At 41.7% G+C, this 16515-nt stretch overlaps 4 protein-coding genes across 4 annotated transcripts; 3 read left to right on the top strand and 1 right to left on the bottom strand.

The window, feature by feature from the left end:
- Positions 1 to 1120: 1120 nt before the first annotated feature.
- Positions 1121 to 5926, bottom strand: MELLADRAFT_118560 (uncharacterized protein; the record flags this gene model as incomplete). Its single annotated transcript, XM_007418333.1, has 22 exons — positions 1121 to 1190; positions 1262 to 1363; positions 1518 to 1596; positions 1677 to 1750; positions 2244 to 2275; positions 2347 to 2371; positions 2441 to 2450; positions 2550 to 2576; positions 2635 to 2745; positions 2824 to 2848; positions 2930 to 2945; positions 3011 to 3066; positions 3140 to 3259; positions 3338 to 3482; positions 3727 to 3796; positions 3889 to 4085; positions 4161 to 4339; positions 4389 to 4489; positions 4572 to 4634; positions 4728 to 4805; positions 5078 to 5106; positions 5170 to 5926. 15 exons carry the CDS (start codon positions 5225 to 5227, stop codon positions 2559 to 2561), a joined length of 1266 nt encoding a protein of 421 aa, XP_007418395.1.
- Positions 5927 to 6374: 448 nt separating this feature from the next.
- Positions 6375 to 9699, top strand: MELLADRAFT_118559 (uncharacterized protein; the record flags this gene model as incomplete). The annotated part of the gene is made up of 9 exons (XM_007418338.1): positions 6375 to 7649; positions 7722 to 7789; positions 7874 to 7941; positions 8024 to 8150; positions 8246 to 8308; positions 8445 to 8908; positions 8992 to 9146; positions 9226 to 9317; positions 9415 to 9699. The coding sequence occupies 9 exons, from the start codon at positions 6375 to 6377 to the stop codon at positions 9482 to 9484; spliced, it is 2382 nt and encodes a 793-aa protein (XP_007418400.1).
- A 410-nt stretch (positions 9700 to 10109) lies between these two features.
- Positions 10110 to 11909, top strand: MELLADRAFT_76099 (uncharacterized protein; the record flags this gene model as incomplete). The annotated part of the gene is made up of 4 exons (XM_007418322.1): positions 10110 to 10600; positions 10697 to 11108; positions 11196 to 11563; positions 11643 to 11909. The coding sequence occupies 4 exons, from the start codon at positions 10190 to 10192 to the stop codon at positions 11721 to 11723; spliced, it is 1272 nt and encodes a 423-aa protein (XP_007418384.1).
- A 2815-nt stretch (positions 11910 to 14724) lies between these two features.
- On the top strand, positions 14725 to 15834 carry MELLADRAFT_123929 (uncharacterized protein; the record flags this gene model as incomplete). The annotated part of the gene is made up of 8 exons (XM_007418339.1): positions 14725 to 14886; positions 14967 to 15047; positions 15111 to 15146; positions 15205 to 15305; positions 15402 to 15437; positions 15499 to 15619; positions 15689 to 15750; positions 15810 to 15834. 8 exons carry the CDS (start codon positions 14725 to 14727, stop codon positions 15832 to 15834), a joined length of 624 nt encoding a protein of 207 aa, XP_007418401.1.
- Positions 15835 to 16515: the final 681 nt, after the last annotated feature.

Here is a 16515-nt window from a genome sequence, read left to right as displayed (position 1 = left end):
AAAATAGGGACGCGTTCACAAAAGAATCATCAGTCATGCGCTGAGATTATATAAGATTTCTGAACCTGAGCAGGGCAAATTGATCATGCTCATCACATGGTGTACAAATTCAATTTACGCACTCAAAATTATATCACACTGATTGATATCACCAGCTGTGAGTGAAAAGTCTGTAGAAAAAAATTATCATATGAATCCTTCTGGTGATTGTCTCTCTGACCGCAATTGATCAACATCCGATCGAGTTACGTTGACAGAGGGAGTACATCGCAAGCTTTCCTGATTCTGGGAATCTTCCCACTATCCCGATTCCAAGTGATCATCGCACAAACGTCGTGAGGTCTTCAAGTAAGCGAATTGTGGATGGCAGTCACGGCACAGTATGAGCAATTAATGAATAGCCGACTTCTTCTCCGTTAGGGTGACTGGATCGAGAGACATTGTTTTCCCATTTACTCGAAGGAAGTGAAGTCTTTCTGTGGTTGCTTGATGATGTTCCACACTCATCCTAACTGAATGAAAAATGTGACATTTATGTAATGGTGCAATCCTATAGGGACCTGCCATATATTGATACCCATGAAGTTTGAACCACCGGCAGACCATGCAAAGCCTCATGGTGTATATGAAATTCTGAGAACAATCCTCCATTTGTAAAATATCACATGTATTCACCTTGTCAGCTTTCAGTCCCTCATATGATAAACATCATCTTGAGCTCTTCACCACATCAAGAGAAGAGTAGAGTTCCCTTATTTTTTCTCTTTGAGCTTTCTTCATCACCCAAGAAATTTCCAACCCTTATCATCCTTGATAAAGTATGGATGGACAATGATGAGTGAGAAGGTCAGAGATATGATTTGCTTGTTACAAGACTCCAAGATGGTCAGAAGGGAACCAGACCACCTCTAGTTCAACAGCCTACATACACAGTAAATAAGATCTTTACAAACTACCACAACAAGATGCAAATCAATGGGCATCCTTTGTTATACAATCCTTTCAAACTTGGCTTACAAAAAACAGAGATATGGAACAAGGAAAGATTTCTATAAATAAAGTGATATATATAGGAGAATACTGGGTATCTAGAATCAAAAAAGAAGTTGTTTGGTTTGACTCATTCTGTTTTATCTAAAGTATCAGCATAACAGTAGTCGCGTGGCCCATGAGCAGGGTTTAAAAAATAACTGCATATGAAAGATCAAGGATCACAATGGTCAAAAACCATCACAGACAGCAGTTGAATGAAATGACTCACTGAGGGAAATTCACAGTAACCCCAGCTCCTCCTTGAAGTAGAAATGTGAGTAATACTATTGTAATTTGAGTCCCTCCATCAAGTGCAGCACTAAGAATGTAGCTAACAAAGTGGTTATTTGAATTAGGTGTTCAATATGTGTCCACACTTTGAACCAAATGATACTGCACTCACTTGTAATTTTTGTACCTGGAGCTCTCTCCCAAATTGGTTTTAGTCAGTATGGATTAAAGTTGAGAAAGGGTTATAACCTCACCATGCATTGTGGTATCTTTTACAATAGAACTGTGACATGAATCCAAGAAACAACTTGAGGGTATATCCACTGGTCACACCTGATGGTTCCAAGGAGAACAAGCAAGTTTCATGTGAGTGTGAAGCCAAATCTCATAACAGCAGTGAGCACCAAAATTACCTTGTATGCACTCATAAAATGTTCCTGCAAAGAGAGCAATGTTGAACCTATCCAGGTGAAGCTTAGGGAATTCTCTATGAAGGAAAAATAATGGTATAGGCACAAAGAAGCCAGCTAGGAGACAATATGGAACAAAGGACTTGATATTTTAACTATCTCGGTTAGCAGTTGCTTGATAGAACACATATTGAAAATTGTTTGATCACTTACATATAAACCTCCATGTGTGTACAGATGCTTTCCAAAGATCCCCCAACTTCATTCAAGAAAAATTTCCGCCAAGAGACACAAGCTCAATAAACCTGGACAAATGCCTAGTATTTGATGATAGGATATGGTTTCATACGTGATGGATTGAGCTTCAAATGAAGAAAGGTGAAGTCCAGAGAAAACTCCATTCCCAGAAGGTGAGGTCAATGCGTCTCTTTGAGAAGTAATGATGCTAAGCATAACAAAGAAGTTTACAAAGACTCCCACAACCCTGATGTATGTTGATTGAACATTTTCATTAAAATAATTTAGCTTCATCTCATTTTACTATCAACTTGTTGGCTCAAAATGACTGACGTTCCTATCAGTTGTCCAATCACTACTTCAAACTATAAGTTTTTGCGTCAAGTAAATATATTTTGATCAAGCTCAAGATGTGTCTCTACGGTAGGAGACTCACTGATGACATGTGTAAGTATTGTCCCCTATACAAACAAATCAGTTTCCGGCCATTTCAATAGATTGATGAAGATTATCTTTCATGAATGACCCACAGTTTCAACTCTAGTTCGAGAGGTTCGAGAAATCCATCATCATGTGCGAATAATAAATCAGGATACAATGATTGAAAACTAGGTTACATAAAAAAATAGCTTTGCGTACCTTTAAGCATCAGAGTAGACTGAGACGCTGGAAATCGGAAACAATCAACAGATGTTCTGTTATGACAGTAATATAGGCTACTAACCTGTCGAAGCCCCGAAGCTGTTGTTGATGAATCAGAAGTAAAGCTTCTCAGCGCAGGAAAAAAAATCAAGAAGTTCAAAAGCCCGTACATCGTGAAGAACATTGTACCAAGCTAGACAATTAGATACGCGCTTGGTCAACTGCCACTCAATTTTCTCACCATATTCATGAATTATGATGGAGCACGTACTGCATTTCCCGGAAATAGTAGTCCACTGGAAGATATGAAGCATGTGAGATGCGATCATATCAGCTTTGATCACGTTTGGATGCAATGAGTTTTACTTAATTCTTACCCTAGCATTTGCACAACTGGTACATATGGAGATGTTAGTTATCTCACTTATAACATAAAATGACAGAATGACTGGACTCACTTGGGGACGTGTGTAGACGAACTCCGGTAGTACCGTAGAAGAATCCCGATGCTAGACTGAGATGAATGTTTCAATAAGAATCAAACAAAAACTTGTCGCCTTTTCGGAATGGACTATAAAGAGTCTTACCTCAAGATAAATGAAATCAATATAGCAGTCATGAGTCCAAAATTAGAGAGTCCAGAATTTCCTGTGTCTAACGCAATAAAGGCTATGGCAACCGCAACAGCCGCGATTGCTCCAAATCCCCTGAACAAGAACCAATTTGTGATGAAAAAAGATGTCAAATATCACCACACATAGTAAGGAAAACTTCAATTCACTTACCACATTGGAAAATCTTTTAATCTGCTACAAATTTCGCGATCAGGATCAATTGAAAGCTCTTCCCTTCGAACCATAGAAACAATTGTTTTCCATTTCTTCAAGATGGCAGTTGTAAAAGCAGCAGAAGCAGCAAAACAAACAAAAGCTTTCCCCAAAATATATGTAGTAGAAAAGAACGGCATGCCTAGTTGGGCTATTGCTTTTGTGTTTTCTGTGCCGTCTGGATTTATTACTAACGAAGTTTTGTAAACTTGACCGTCTTGATCCAAAAGTGAGAATGATATGAAAGGAAGCTTCCCTCCACCTTCAGGTCAGCGTACAAAAGTTGAAAGATTCCCATCAGTCAATCCAATAAAAGCCCACAGAGTTTACGTGTTGGTTATACTGACCTAACCAGTTGTGTTTGTGTGCGATAGAAAACAGCATAATTGCCGCTATATAAGCCACACCTTGATTACACTGTTTGAGAAAGGTTCATACGGTCAGATCATCCAGTCTTGTTCTCGAAGGCCCGAGTTATATTATGATTGTGTTGTGTTAGGTAAACGTACCTGTGCTTCGAGGGGCGTATATAAAGGTCCAGCTGCACCAAGGACAGTCCAATCAAAACTCAGAGATAGAAAACCAAGACCTTGACCAACTTGACTCCCCCCAAATAATTGAGAGACGGCAGGAACAGAAGGCAATGCTAAACACCATGGGCTGATGGCTTGAAGTGAGGGGGCGATGTAGGTCGGGAATATCTCATCTACATCGAATGAATGAACCCTCAGTCTCATCCCGCTTTACAAATCGCGAAAAAATGTTAATTTGATCGACATACAGATGCTAATGCCTAATAATGCATTTTTGAAGAATGAAACTTGTTTTTTTCTGAGATCGCTTGCTTTGTACATTGAATGAAATAATGCCACCGATGGTAATACTGATGGAAACGCGACGTTTTCCGGGAATACCAACAAAGGACACAGCAATCTAACGATTTTCAGGAGAACGACTTTGCTGAGATTAACTTGTGAAACAGCAATCAATCTTGACTGGTGTTCCTTACCCTGCCCAACCATAGCCTATCATCTGGCTACTGAACATGACCATTAAAGAGTAAAGCATTTGCGGCTTTTCATCGAATAGCAGAGCGCGCGCCCCAATCATCTTTCAAAGAAAAAGGTATTATCAGTATATTGAATATCGAATCTGTATGAGAAGATGTCTATCTTTTGGAAAAGTGCCTCACTTCTACCGAAAAGGCACCAGCACTAGCTGCAGCAGACATGACTGAGCTGAAGGTGGTTTCTTTCTAAAAATTGATCAAAAGATGCAGATGCATTACAAATGTCAGTTTTCAATGTCAGCTTTGATTACATATTTCTGAGCTGCAAGAACAACAGACAATGCTGAATGGACCGGGATTCCAAGCATTTGGACCTGGTATATGAGCAGCCAAGTGACCGAGGGTAAGACACGCCAGCTGGAAACCATGATTACAAGCTCATATCAGCGTCGTTCTCAATGACATCTCTAGTTGTGAAGAATAATAGCGCTTTTGTGACGTACTTGTACAAATAGTGAGTGGACGTGGAACATTATGGGCTTGAACCTGAGGCCAATGAAGAGACACCTCGGATCTTCAATGCACTAGCCTTTTGAGATGAATAAAAATGGCTTACATGAAAATCTGTTGTATGGCCAAGATACGTCAACAAGAATCGCGAAACATGACAGCCTGGAACTGTAACTTACCTGCGCTGAAGCAGCGCCAAAAGCACTGACTAACAGCCCGACCAGAACCGAACGAATTGTGATCGAGCTGAATTCTCGTTGCTCTGGCTCACTTTCTGGGGCCCCAGACCCATGCGAGCTTTTTGGTTTCTCCTCGTGATCTTCCTTCATGGCGATGAATGAGCGGCAGGGATGTAAAAGAATGACTAGGTGATGAGAGGAAAACTTTCAAACTCAAAATTCTAATGTTGACAACCCACTTGGTCTCGTTCTCAAATCCAGGTAGAGAAATTCCACGCAGTTTTTGGCGGTCGGTACGAAGAGGCAATATCGACGGAGGATTGCGGGCAATATACTGATGACACAGAATGGTGTTGTTTGTAAGAGAGCGATACATACGTTGAGCGCAACTTTGTCTCATCGAATTGATGTTTGAAGACTCGCCGGTCAGGAACGTGGAGAAAATCTTGCAAGTTTTCTGGTCCAAAACAGCCGAGAGCAGGTTGTCCTTCGAACTACAAGCGGATTTCTATGCCCTTGCTGAGTGCTGAAACGGAAGCTAGCTAGGGGAACCGTCTCAAGTTTTTTGATTCTGTGCACGTTGGAGGCGACCTTTCGAAGTGCTATAAGCCCATCAATGGGTATCATCTTCATGAGATACTGACTGTTGTGATTACTGATTGATGAGCGCTTGATCATGCTCCTCATATTCCTGAGCTACTCAGCCGGTATCAACGCCGTGTGTTTCTCATTTCGGACTGGCCTTGCTGTTGATTACACGATGATGTTCTGGTGTTTGTCCTTTGAGCGAAATCGTCCGTCAACGAGAGCATGTAACGTCGATGGCCAATCCATCAGGTTCCTTTTGTTGTCAACAAGTCGAATGCTCCTTGCATAAAGTGAGCCTTGAGGGCTGAATGTATGCTGAATCTGAGTGGCCCCGTCCTTGTGCGGGGCTAGCAAAACAGGATGCACCGCGTGAAGTTCTTGGGATGACGAACGAAGTTTAGAGGACGCTTTCGGTTGGTCAACAGCAATCACCGATTGATATCTTGCATTATATCGTCAGTCTTTGTTGAGAATAATCAGATGACAGTCAACGAGATCCACGATCGAGGTCAAAAGGTGTTATAACCACACATCGTTTCTTGACCTACAGCTCATCAACGATTGTATATCGATTATCAATTTTTATTCAAGAGAGTTTTGCAAAGCGAGATGGAAACTGACTCTGAACTCGCATTTCCCACTTCTGATTGGCAAGTTGTCTTGTGAGTCGATATAAGTGATACAGTCGTGCAGACATGACTTGCTAACCATGTCCATTGTTTTGTTAAGACGGCAGCCAACAGGAAAAGTGGTGCTATATAACTCACATTCAAATGAACTCTCAATACATGCGGAGGACGAGTCTGATATGATCCTCCAGTCAGATTCCAGCGAGCTCCTATATCCCACCAAACAGATCTCGAGCACCGAGGCTCAAAGATCATTCCTCACCCCCCAGTCTTCGGCTTGCCCGCTGTGCCGCCATCCCTTCAAGACTTCAAACTCGACCTCTTTTAATTCACGCGACGCCGATCGCACAACTCCCCCGTATACTGCAGCATTTTTGAACCCCTTAAGAGCTTTGCCACCGCCAGAACGTAATTCACACGAGGACGGAAATCAAGCTCAATGGGTCGATCGGCCGGGTGAAACCATTATCGACGCATCCTACTTCAGATTATTATCCAGGACCTCAACTCCTCAGCCCAGTCGGCCTGTCACACCATCTCGCCGCTCTAAATCAAGGAACCCTTCCTTATCTTTTTCACCCGCCTCACCCTCGATTCATCCGGACACTTCTGCCTCTTCAATCGATCCAGACGAAGCAGAGGACTTAGGCAATGCATATCGAGTGGATGGTTATTACGAGAGGTTCTTTGTAGAAGAGCTCAAATTAGGAAGGGGTGAAAAAGGCTCAGTATTTTTATGCACTCATGTGCTGTATGGTCACCCGGTTGGACATTTTGCAGTCAAAAAGATCGCTGTCGGTCACTCTGGTCCTGAGTTGTTGAAAGTTTTGAGCGAAGTAAAGTGTCTTGAAACTCTACGACATCAAAATATAACTCAATATCACCATGCATGGATAGAAAAAGCCCAGTTATCCAGATTTGGCCCACCGGTTCCGGTTCTTTTTATTTTGATGGATTACGCCAATGGTGGTACCTTAGATGGCTACATTGAAACCCGAAAAGGAGCCAAAGCCTTCAAGAGTAATGAAAACCAACATGACACTGATCCAGATAGTCATCAAGATCCCGAAGCAGCAGCAGATGTTGAAAGACGAAGACAAGAGAAAGAACAATTCAGACGCCGCAAAAATGCTCATAAACCAGGTCCGACCACAGCTGCGGAAACAAACGAGTCTTACCTTCGAACAAATTCAGATTCACAGCATGCACAGAATATGAACCAGCTTGACAACCTTCATGATACCTCTCGAAGTAATCATGGGCAATCTGGATTAGCGATACATCTGTTTGGACTGGAAGAAATCTTGAGCTTTTTGAGAGATACCTGCAATGGATTGGCATTTCTACATTCTCAGGTAAGCCTTGATTGGATATCCAAGGTTCTTAATCCAAGCTTTTGTATCTAATATATCTCTCGAACCATACAGGGTATCCTTCATCACGATTTGAAGACTGAAAATGTGCTGTTACATTGGGAACACCAAAACAGTATAATGTGAGGTTTCTTTCTACACCTTCTAGACCTGTTGGACCTCGTATCAATTGATCTATCGGACCGGCTTTTATTTCCGCGCATCAGTCCTAAAGCTCTGATATCCGACTTTGGAAGCTCGATTGACCAATCGGAGAACCGACGGCGTCAAAGAAGTTGGTCTTTCTGAGCATCTAGCGATACGATTTGCTACTTGACACTCGACACTGAATACGTCTATTCCAGCCGGTCGGACAGGTACTCTGGATTGGGTTCCGCCAGAATCGTTGAAGAAGGATCCTCGGACTGGTCAACTGTACGAAGTCACTCAGACAGGTGATATGTGGCAACTTGGCCTGGTACTTCATTGTCTCTGCTTTTTCAGGTAGGTACATCTCATGAATTTAACTGTGGAAGGCGTGCAATACATGGCCCCCAAGACAGCAATCAACTTATTCAATGTATTTTTGCACCCACTAGGTTGCCCTACACAGAATCGGATGACATTGACCGTCTACGAGAGGAAATCCAAAGATACCCTGGGTACGATCTTGTTTCGGTATCAACACGTGTATAGTTTCTTCACACGGCTCCAAGAATTAGCCACTCATTTCTGATGGCTGGGCTGGCGCCTTTCTCGAACTGACACTGTGTGCCGTTTTTGCCGCATATCTTGCAGATATATATTTCCTTCAAATCCAAGAGATCAATTCTCCATCGACTCTCAATCCGTCGGTTCTCATGTACCAGACCGCTTGGATCTACCTCGGCCGTTGATGAAACTTCTGGCCGGTCTACTGTGTCTGGATCCTAGTTTAAGGCCAAGCTGTTCTACTGTCTTGAAATGTATTGAAAACATTCGCCAATCTACCTTGGCTCCTACAAACGGTGTCTCTTTAGCTACTAAATCGTTGAACAGAAAAACTACGAGTACAAATGGGGTACCAAGTTCCTCGAGAAACACTGATCTCAATGTCCGCAACTTGAACCCTACGGTGAACTCGCCTCGTGACGAGTCAGGTCAATTGACGGTAATGAAGAGACGTGGATACTCGAAGTCTTCTGTCGAGGAGGAAGGGCTGAACACCACCTTTAGCAACGAAGATGTACACGCGACAAATGCGAATGTTCTTCATTCACGAGGTTCAGTCACCAATTCGCATTTTCTAGACGATTTGCCTCACATGTACTCAACCTAGCTTCCGCGATTCCAATTGAATCTTTAGCCTCGATGAATAAGCTACTGGGCCGCCCTCGTACCTCCGCGGAAGAGTCGCGCACTAGGACCCCGAGCTTGTTAGGTGTCAGATCCTCCTTGTTCGAACAGTCGCCTCGTCATTTCCGAATGCAAGTGTATATCGGTTGTTTGGTGATCATCAAAGTACGGCGGATTTTCATCCTTGTTTGATAGACATCACATTTCTTTGCTAATGATCAATATACAACGATCATGCGATCAGTCTGCTATTTTCCTTTCAAAGGTGGGTACCTTTTTGGATGGCACAAGAGGGACACTGATGCTTACAGTAATCAATGTGGTAGAATTGACATTGTTAGTCTATTTTTATACTGTTCATATTGATAAATCCACGAATATTAACTTTGACCACTTACCTATCCTTGTTTCTTCTTTATCGCGTGGATTTTAGATGTAACTGGGCTATCACTATCTCGATCACTTTGATAGAGTTGATCTTGTTGATTATCTATTGGTCATGAAACCTATGTATATCTAAATCTTCTACAATTTATTTGCATGTCTTGCTTGTTGGCATTTTCTCTTTACTTCAAATTATTATCTGTTCACATCTTAACCTCTTGGATCGAGATCAATCTTTGTATGGTATGTACGAGTCAGTTATGCATTTTCGCTTGTACTTTGTACTGTTTTTTGCGCCACAGATTTTGTTGTTATATAGGTTTTTGATTCTTATTGTATACTATGATGCACCTCCAAAAGACGATGGTGAATTTGTGAGTCTTTTTTGGTACGTGACGATAGCAACTTATTTGGATTCTGGATGTGTGCTTGAAAACACATAAATCCCTTTGAGCGTATCTATGGCCGTCTGCAAATAGCGCATTCAGGATCCATGGGTGATTGGATTGGTTCAACTTGTTTCTCAATTGAGCAATCAAAACATCTGTTTTTGTTCCTATCCTGTTCCCAATCCTGATCGTGAGACCCTTGAGTTCCTGCATAGCCTGATACTGTATCACGTGGTGCGGTGTCACAGTAGCTGACATGGATGATAGCATACAGAATGCACCGCATACGTCATAATCAAAACTTGGCTGCATGAGCAATTCTTCTCCTTCTTCTCCACTTTGGACTTCATTTTTACTCAGACAAAGCTCAACTCATCGTCGTATTAAAAGACTTTCATTAAGCACTATCAACAAGCCATTAGACTCCTCTCTAGCATGACCAATCCCGACGTAGAAACGATACTGATCATTGGTCTTTCGGGGGCAGGTCTGAAAACGTTTAACCTCTTACTAGATAAACTATATCCAACATGTGGCTCATCTGGAATCAATCGCACAATCAGAATAATTGTAATCGAAAAATCCAAGATGGCATATTGGCCACCTGGATCATTAAGAGCAGCTGTTTCACCTGATTTTGAAAAAAATATAATTGGTAGTTTTGAAAATGTAATACCTAAACGAATTAAAAACGATCCGGAAAAAAGTAAAAATGTAATGGTTATTACTGGAGTTGAAGTAACTAAATTGGATTTGGAAAAGAAAGTAGCATTTTTGGATCAAAGTCTTGAAAGCTTTGGATTGGATGGGAGTGAATTGGGTTTTAAGTTTTTAGTCATTGCAACTGTGAGTGGTCAATTTATTTGACTTTTTCTTCCATTCATATTCACGCATTCATTTTCCTCAGTTCATGAACTAAAACATCTTTTACTCATCTCGTAGGGTTCGATTTACCAATTCCCGTGCAGAATATCACCTACAGCTCAATCTCCTCAAGAAGTTGAAACTGAACTGAAGTCTTTACAAACCCAAATCGAAAGTTCGAAATCGATTTTAATTGCAGGTGGTGGAGTAGTAGGATTAGAATTCGCAGGAGAAGTTAGTTACAGATTTTCATCAACTTCAAATCGAAAAAAGATTACCATTGTTTCGTCATCACCGAATATCTTAAGTGATCATAGTAAATATTTAGCAAATTCAATCAAATCACAACTTCTTGATAGACATGTGGAAATTATTTATGATTATAAAGTTGATTTGAAAGCTGCTGATATTACGAAGACTTCTAAACTTGATTCACTTACTACCTTAAATCTTGTATCTAATCAAGATGGATCTACTAAAACTATTGAAGGTATGTTCGGTTAACTTATAGTATCTTATTTATTTCTGACAGATAGACCCAGACTGACTAGCTTACACACTCTTTATGCATGCGTAGCCGATTTTGTTTTTCTAGCAATAGGCAACAAACCGAATTCATCTATAATACCCGGACAATATCTAAATCCAGAAACAAAACGTGTGGCAGTGAACAGCTACCTACAAGTAGTTTCAAACGAATCTTCTGAAGCTTTGAATGGTGTATATGCCGTAGGAGATGTATCTGATTTCGAAGAATCCAAATTATATGCAGCTCTAGATGGACAAGCTGGAGTTGTAAGCAAAAACATGATGATAGATATCACTGAACCTAGTGGAGAAAAATCACAAAAGGTTATACATAAACCTATTCATGGTACGATTTCAATTCCATTGGGTGCTTATGGTGGTGCATCTGAAATCTTTGGGTTTGCTATTGGACTTGGGGTACGTAAAAGATTTCCTTTCAACAGATTCAAGTTTTGTTGTTTTTTTTACTTACAAGATGATTTCTCTTGACACATAGCCATTGGCAACTTCTTTGGCTAAAGGAAGGAATCTGTTCCTTTGGATGTTTAGGAGTATGTATCCTGATAAGCCAAAGTAGGCTATCCTTCGTTGCTTCCTCTTCCAAGTAGGTATCAATATGTAGTAGATATGTTGAGAGGTGATTGAATATGTATCATCAAAGACATCACTTGGTTGTTTGTACCTACAGTTAAACAGTTTAGTGGTTGTAAGTTTCCTTCTATTGTAATCTACACACGTTCTTGAATAACTTTCAAGCCATAGCCATCTCATGCTCTCATTTCTAGCTGAATGAGTCACATTTCAGGCTTGGCAATCAACTGTGCGCTCGGTTTTTTGTGTGACTTGAGTGGCGGAAATGTCACAGTGAAGGACGCTTGTTTACCTTGAGTGCTCTGAGCTTTGATATCGAGTAAACTGGGCATCTCGGAGGCTTATGTCTCATGATCTCACAAGCAGGTCACGTATAAACACGGTGGTGAGCAGTGGCACCGTAACACACAAGTTCTATCAGATTGCCAATGCCATCGTTCCATCAGACTATCAAATGTTAGCTTGAACAAGCCCTCTCTGCGCGGCCACGTCCGCGCGCCTCGCAGAGGGGCTTGGGACTACATAATCGTGAGTTCCTGGCACGGAGACTCCACGAGTTAAGTCCACTTATGTAGTTTTTCGCCTTTTCCCGCTTTCCTCACCGATAAAAACAACTTTACCTTGCAGGAAGAGTTGTTCATATTTTTGTTCTACACATCCTCATAGCCTCAGATTATACACAAACCATCTGATGCGGCCAGAAATGTGGCTTTAACATTTTTACAACACCCGCCTGTATTGTGGTCGGTTTTCAGTGCTTTTTGTACGTTAGTTTCTGCCTGCGCCAAATTCACCAAATGTTTTGCACATCCTTATGTTTAAATCACGTACGATGCGAATACAGGCTGTACATTCATTTACATATGGGACATAAGAGCTTGAAAACTCAACTCATGATCAGGGTGATGAAGTAGTGATAAGAGCATCCGCACTCGTGCGGTAAATCGCGTGCGGTAAGGTAAAATTTACCGCAACTGCGGGGCCTTTCCCACACTGGTGAGAAATTAGGCCCGCGGTAGTTAACTTTTGATCGATTTGCGTTAGCAAATCGGTAAATTTACCGATTGGCTAACGCATGTGGTAGCCAAATTACCAGCCCCCTCTTCACTTCTCAAGCACACCAACTTGCCAACTTGCCAACTTGACTCAACTCCGACTCAACTCCTCTTGATTCCTCTCGACTCAAAACACCCGACTTAAGAATCAATGGAGACCCGACTGTCTTCTAATTCATCAAACTAATGGGTATGTCTGGTTTCTTACTGTATGATTCTCTTTATCCAACATTGATTAAGATTGTTCTACTTTACATGTGATTATATATATGTTCATTGAGATTTTAGATTTATCAATATCGAATTGGGTTTAAAAGGGTTTTAGATCAAAGTGGATCAATTTCTGATCGTTTGTTTTGATTTTAGAAGGTTTTGAACATGTCTTGTCGTTTGGATTGACTTCAAAAGGATTTGAAAAATAGATATCACATTCAACTGTAGAGGGGAACTATGCAAAAGGGTCTTCATTATCTGCATTTCTTTTCAAATTCTCAATGGTCTTCAACATGACAACTTTTAATTGATGGTGCAATGAATTTTTGTTTGCTTGTCTACAAACCTCTCTGTGCCAACCATCCAGTGGTGATGAGATCTCAAGTTACTCTCAAATGAACTTCCCTGTCCCAAAGCTCTTCTTCCCTGGCAGGGATCGCTTGAAATGCACTGATTGACTGAAAAGTCGATTGATTTTTTTGTTTGGTATATTTTGAGTCTGTAAACTCTGCATCAGTGTGGAAACTCAAATTACCTCTCAAGTTAGTTAACTACCGTGCAGGTAATTTTGGCACGAGTGTGAAATTTGGTCACGTTAAGTAATTTTTTACTTAATGTAGAGGTTGTTACCGCACATGACCAAGTTAACAACCGCAAACGAGTGCGGATGCTCTAACCAGGATATCAAGATGGAAACACATGTAGAACAAAAATACAAACAACTTTTCCTGCAAGGTAAAGTTGTTTTTATCAGTGAGGAAAGCGGGAAAAAGCGAAAAACTACATAAGTGGACTTAACTCGTGGAGTCTCCGTGCCAGGAACTCACGATTAGTCCCAAGCCCCTCTGCGAGGCGCGCGGACGGCGCCGCGCAGAGAGGGCTTGTTCAAGCTAATATCAAATGCTACGAATGTTCCCCCCACAGTAGTCAATCCACAACAGAGCCTTTCCCCACCGCGTGACCTTGTGATGGATTGTCGTACAGAGGTGACGAGAAGACAGACTCAGCAGTCAGCAGACCAAATCAAGAGCATTTAGTTGCAATATGTATGGAGCCCACTCATGGAGCTTGGCGCAAAAATAGGAAGCATGGCAAAAGTTACAAAGGGTCGCGCAAGCAAAGTCGCGCATCAATTGTTTTTGCATGTATGATCCAGATCAGGGCTTCACGTGATTACCTCGCCACCCATATTTATGACGAAAACGGAAACTTGCCGGAAACTTGAGCAAGCCTCTCCATTCAATTTTCCATAAACTACTGAACAGTTCTGTTCTTAGCGCTCACGCTCCAGAAAACAGGTGAAGGAGAAAAACGTTAAATCGAATATCCACCAACCTCCGAAATTTATACGAAAAAGTCGTTGATTTGTGCACAGCCTGAGCCAGCCTCCAGGCACAGGCTATAGCCTATGCCGACCCGATTCATTCCATTTCGTGGGGTAAATCAACTTGACCTATCCTTCCGAAGAAGCAGAAGACTCTATTTGCGGTGGAGGGGCAGTGCGAGGAGAGCACGATACAGCACGATCCGTGTGGGCGCATTTCTTCGTGGAGGAAGCACTTTGCATTAGTTCGCTATGACGTACTTCTGAAGGGTATATAAAGCGCAGTGGTAGCCATGGAATGGTCTGACTCCATCCTCCTCCATCAGTAACTTATCACAATCTTCAAACCTCAGAGATCTTACCGTCCCAAACCCTTCATTCAAAACAGTCTTGAAATGCTTTTAAACGTCGCCTCCGTGCTTGTTACGGTCTTATTCGCCAATGTCTTGGTAATCGCAGAAAATTTCCCGGCACCTTCCGCCAACAAGGGACTCCCTAGTCAATGTGCCAAATGGAGGGCAGGTTTCGGAAAGCCCCAAGGCGTGACTGCTCATCGAGTAAGTATTCGTTGTACATAGCTTCTATTATCCTAAAAAACGTTAACCGATCCTCTAATACGAACAACTTTTCTGCATAGCTTACCGGTCACCAAACTGACGCTTTGCAAAAGGAGACCACTGAGTCAACATTGAGGCGTCGAATTACACCAGAGACTCGCGTAAGCCCCTCTCTTTGATTCTTGTTTGGAATTTGAGAGTTGATCCGATCCGTGCTTTTACAGACTAGCAGGATTCATGGATCTTCAGGAAGAAAAGGTGTAAGTGATCCATTGTATCCCTCTGTGGACGGCTTATTGATATCATTTGGAAATTCAGGCATGTGGTGTGCCTTATGACGGCTCCCAGCATGTGGGGTGCATTTGGAATGGTCAAGGCCACGACTCCGTACTCGGCGCTACCTCTGGTTGGCTTACCGGGTTAGTTCATGATCCATTCATACTCAGTTGTTTGATCTGCACCCATCGGTTCACTTCTTGCTTACATTTCGTGACCTCGCATCTTTCTGAAATCAGGGACGCGACTGGTCAAACAAATTGTTTCAAGAAAATGTAGGTGCTCTTCTGTCAACCCTGTAATAATTATCAGAGATTGACCCAATCATTTACTCAGTTACGTACAAGCCAATGGAGCTACTGTCTACGGGTGGGTCACTGACTCGTGTGCCATCGCCGCACGAGGAGAGGCTCTTCCCATTGATGTTGGATGTTCAAGCATCTACCTCTCCGACAAGGTATGTGTTGAGATAACTTTGAACCTCTAAGTGATTTGCTCTGACTGACCGTTATGACTTTGTTCGTAGATGTTGGAGGACCTTCAATTCAAGAACAATGAAGGAACTGTTCAGATTGACTCTTGGGACTTGTGAGTTATTCTTTCTTCATCCTATTCACGTCAATTGCTAACTCAGCTTCCTCCATCAGTGACCAATCCAACACCCCTTGGTAAACATGGATAAAACTCGACCTTTGAGTTTTGAGCTATAGTCCAATTTCCTATCCTATCGTTGCTTATCATTGCTGTACCGTATCTGTGACAGACAATATTTTCTGAATATGCTCAGTTATAACTTGGAGCAATGAACTCGAAAGATATCTTAACAAGTTTTGTGAAAGCCATCTCTAATGATGACACCTTCCCACTTCTGAGTCTACTCTTGTGTCACAAATGAACTTGATCAAATTCCAAAACATTTCCCTATCTTCGATCAGATATTCACGTCATCCATAATTTGTTGAGTATCATAATCTGTCAAAGGATTATGATCGCAATGAGTTATAGCTACTATGGCACTTCTTATTTTTGGGAATCTCCACCTGACTGTATATCTCCTCCCACAGCGTGCTGTCTGATGTACAACATCGACAACTATTTGGTCTCTGTACGCGAATTTATACCACGATTCTTTTTTAACAGCCATTGGCTATCCAAATACTGTATTTATGGATAGCACTTTCTGAAATTATTGGCTACCTTTTCAAAGTTGTTTGATGCATTGCTTTCTTAAGCTCAAGACTCACATCTCTTTCGTCTCTCTGTATACGGTCTTATCGGTCAAATTTTGCCTAACATAAGTCTTAGAGAACTTTGGTATCTCAGAGCAAAACGAAACAGTTGAATTTGTCAAGG

Source organism: Melampsora larici-populina (genome assembly GCF_000204055.1).
Source record: "Melampsora larici-populina 98AG31 unplaced genomic scaffold MELLAscaffold_89, whole genome shotgun sequence".
Taxonomy (NCBI): Eukaryota; Fungi; Basidiomycota; class Pucciniomycetes; order Pucciniales; family Melampsoraceae; genus Melampsora; species Melampsora laricis-populina.
Note: the sequence above shows the minus strand (reverse complement) of the source record. Positions and strands in the feature narration are given on the sequence as shown.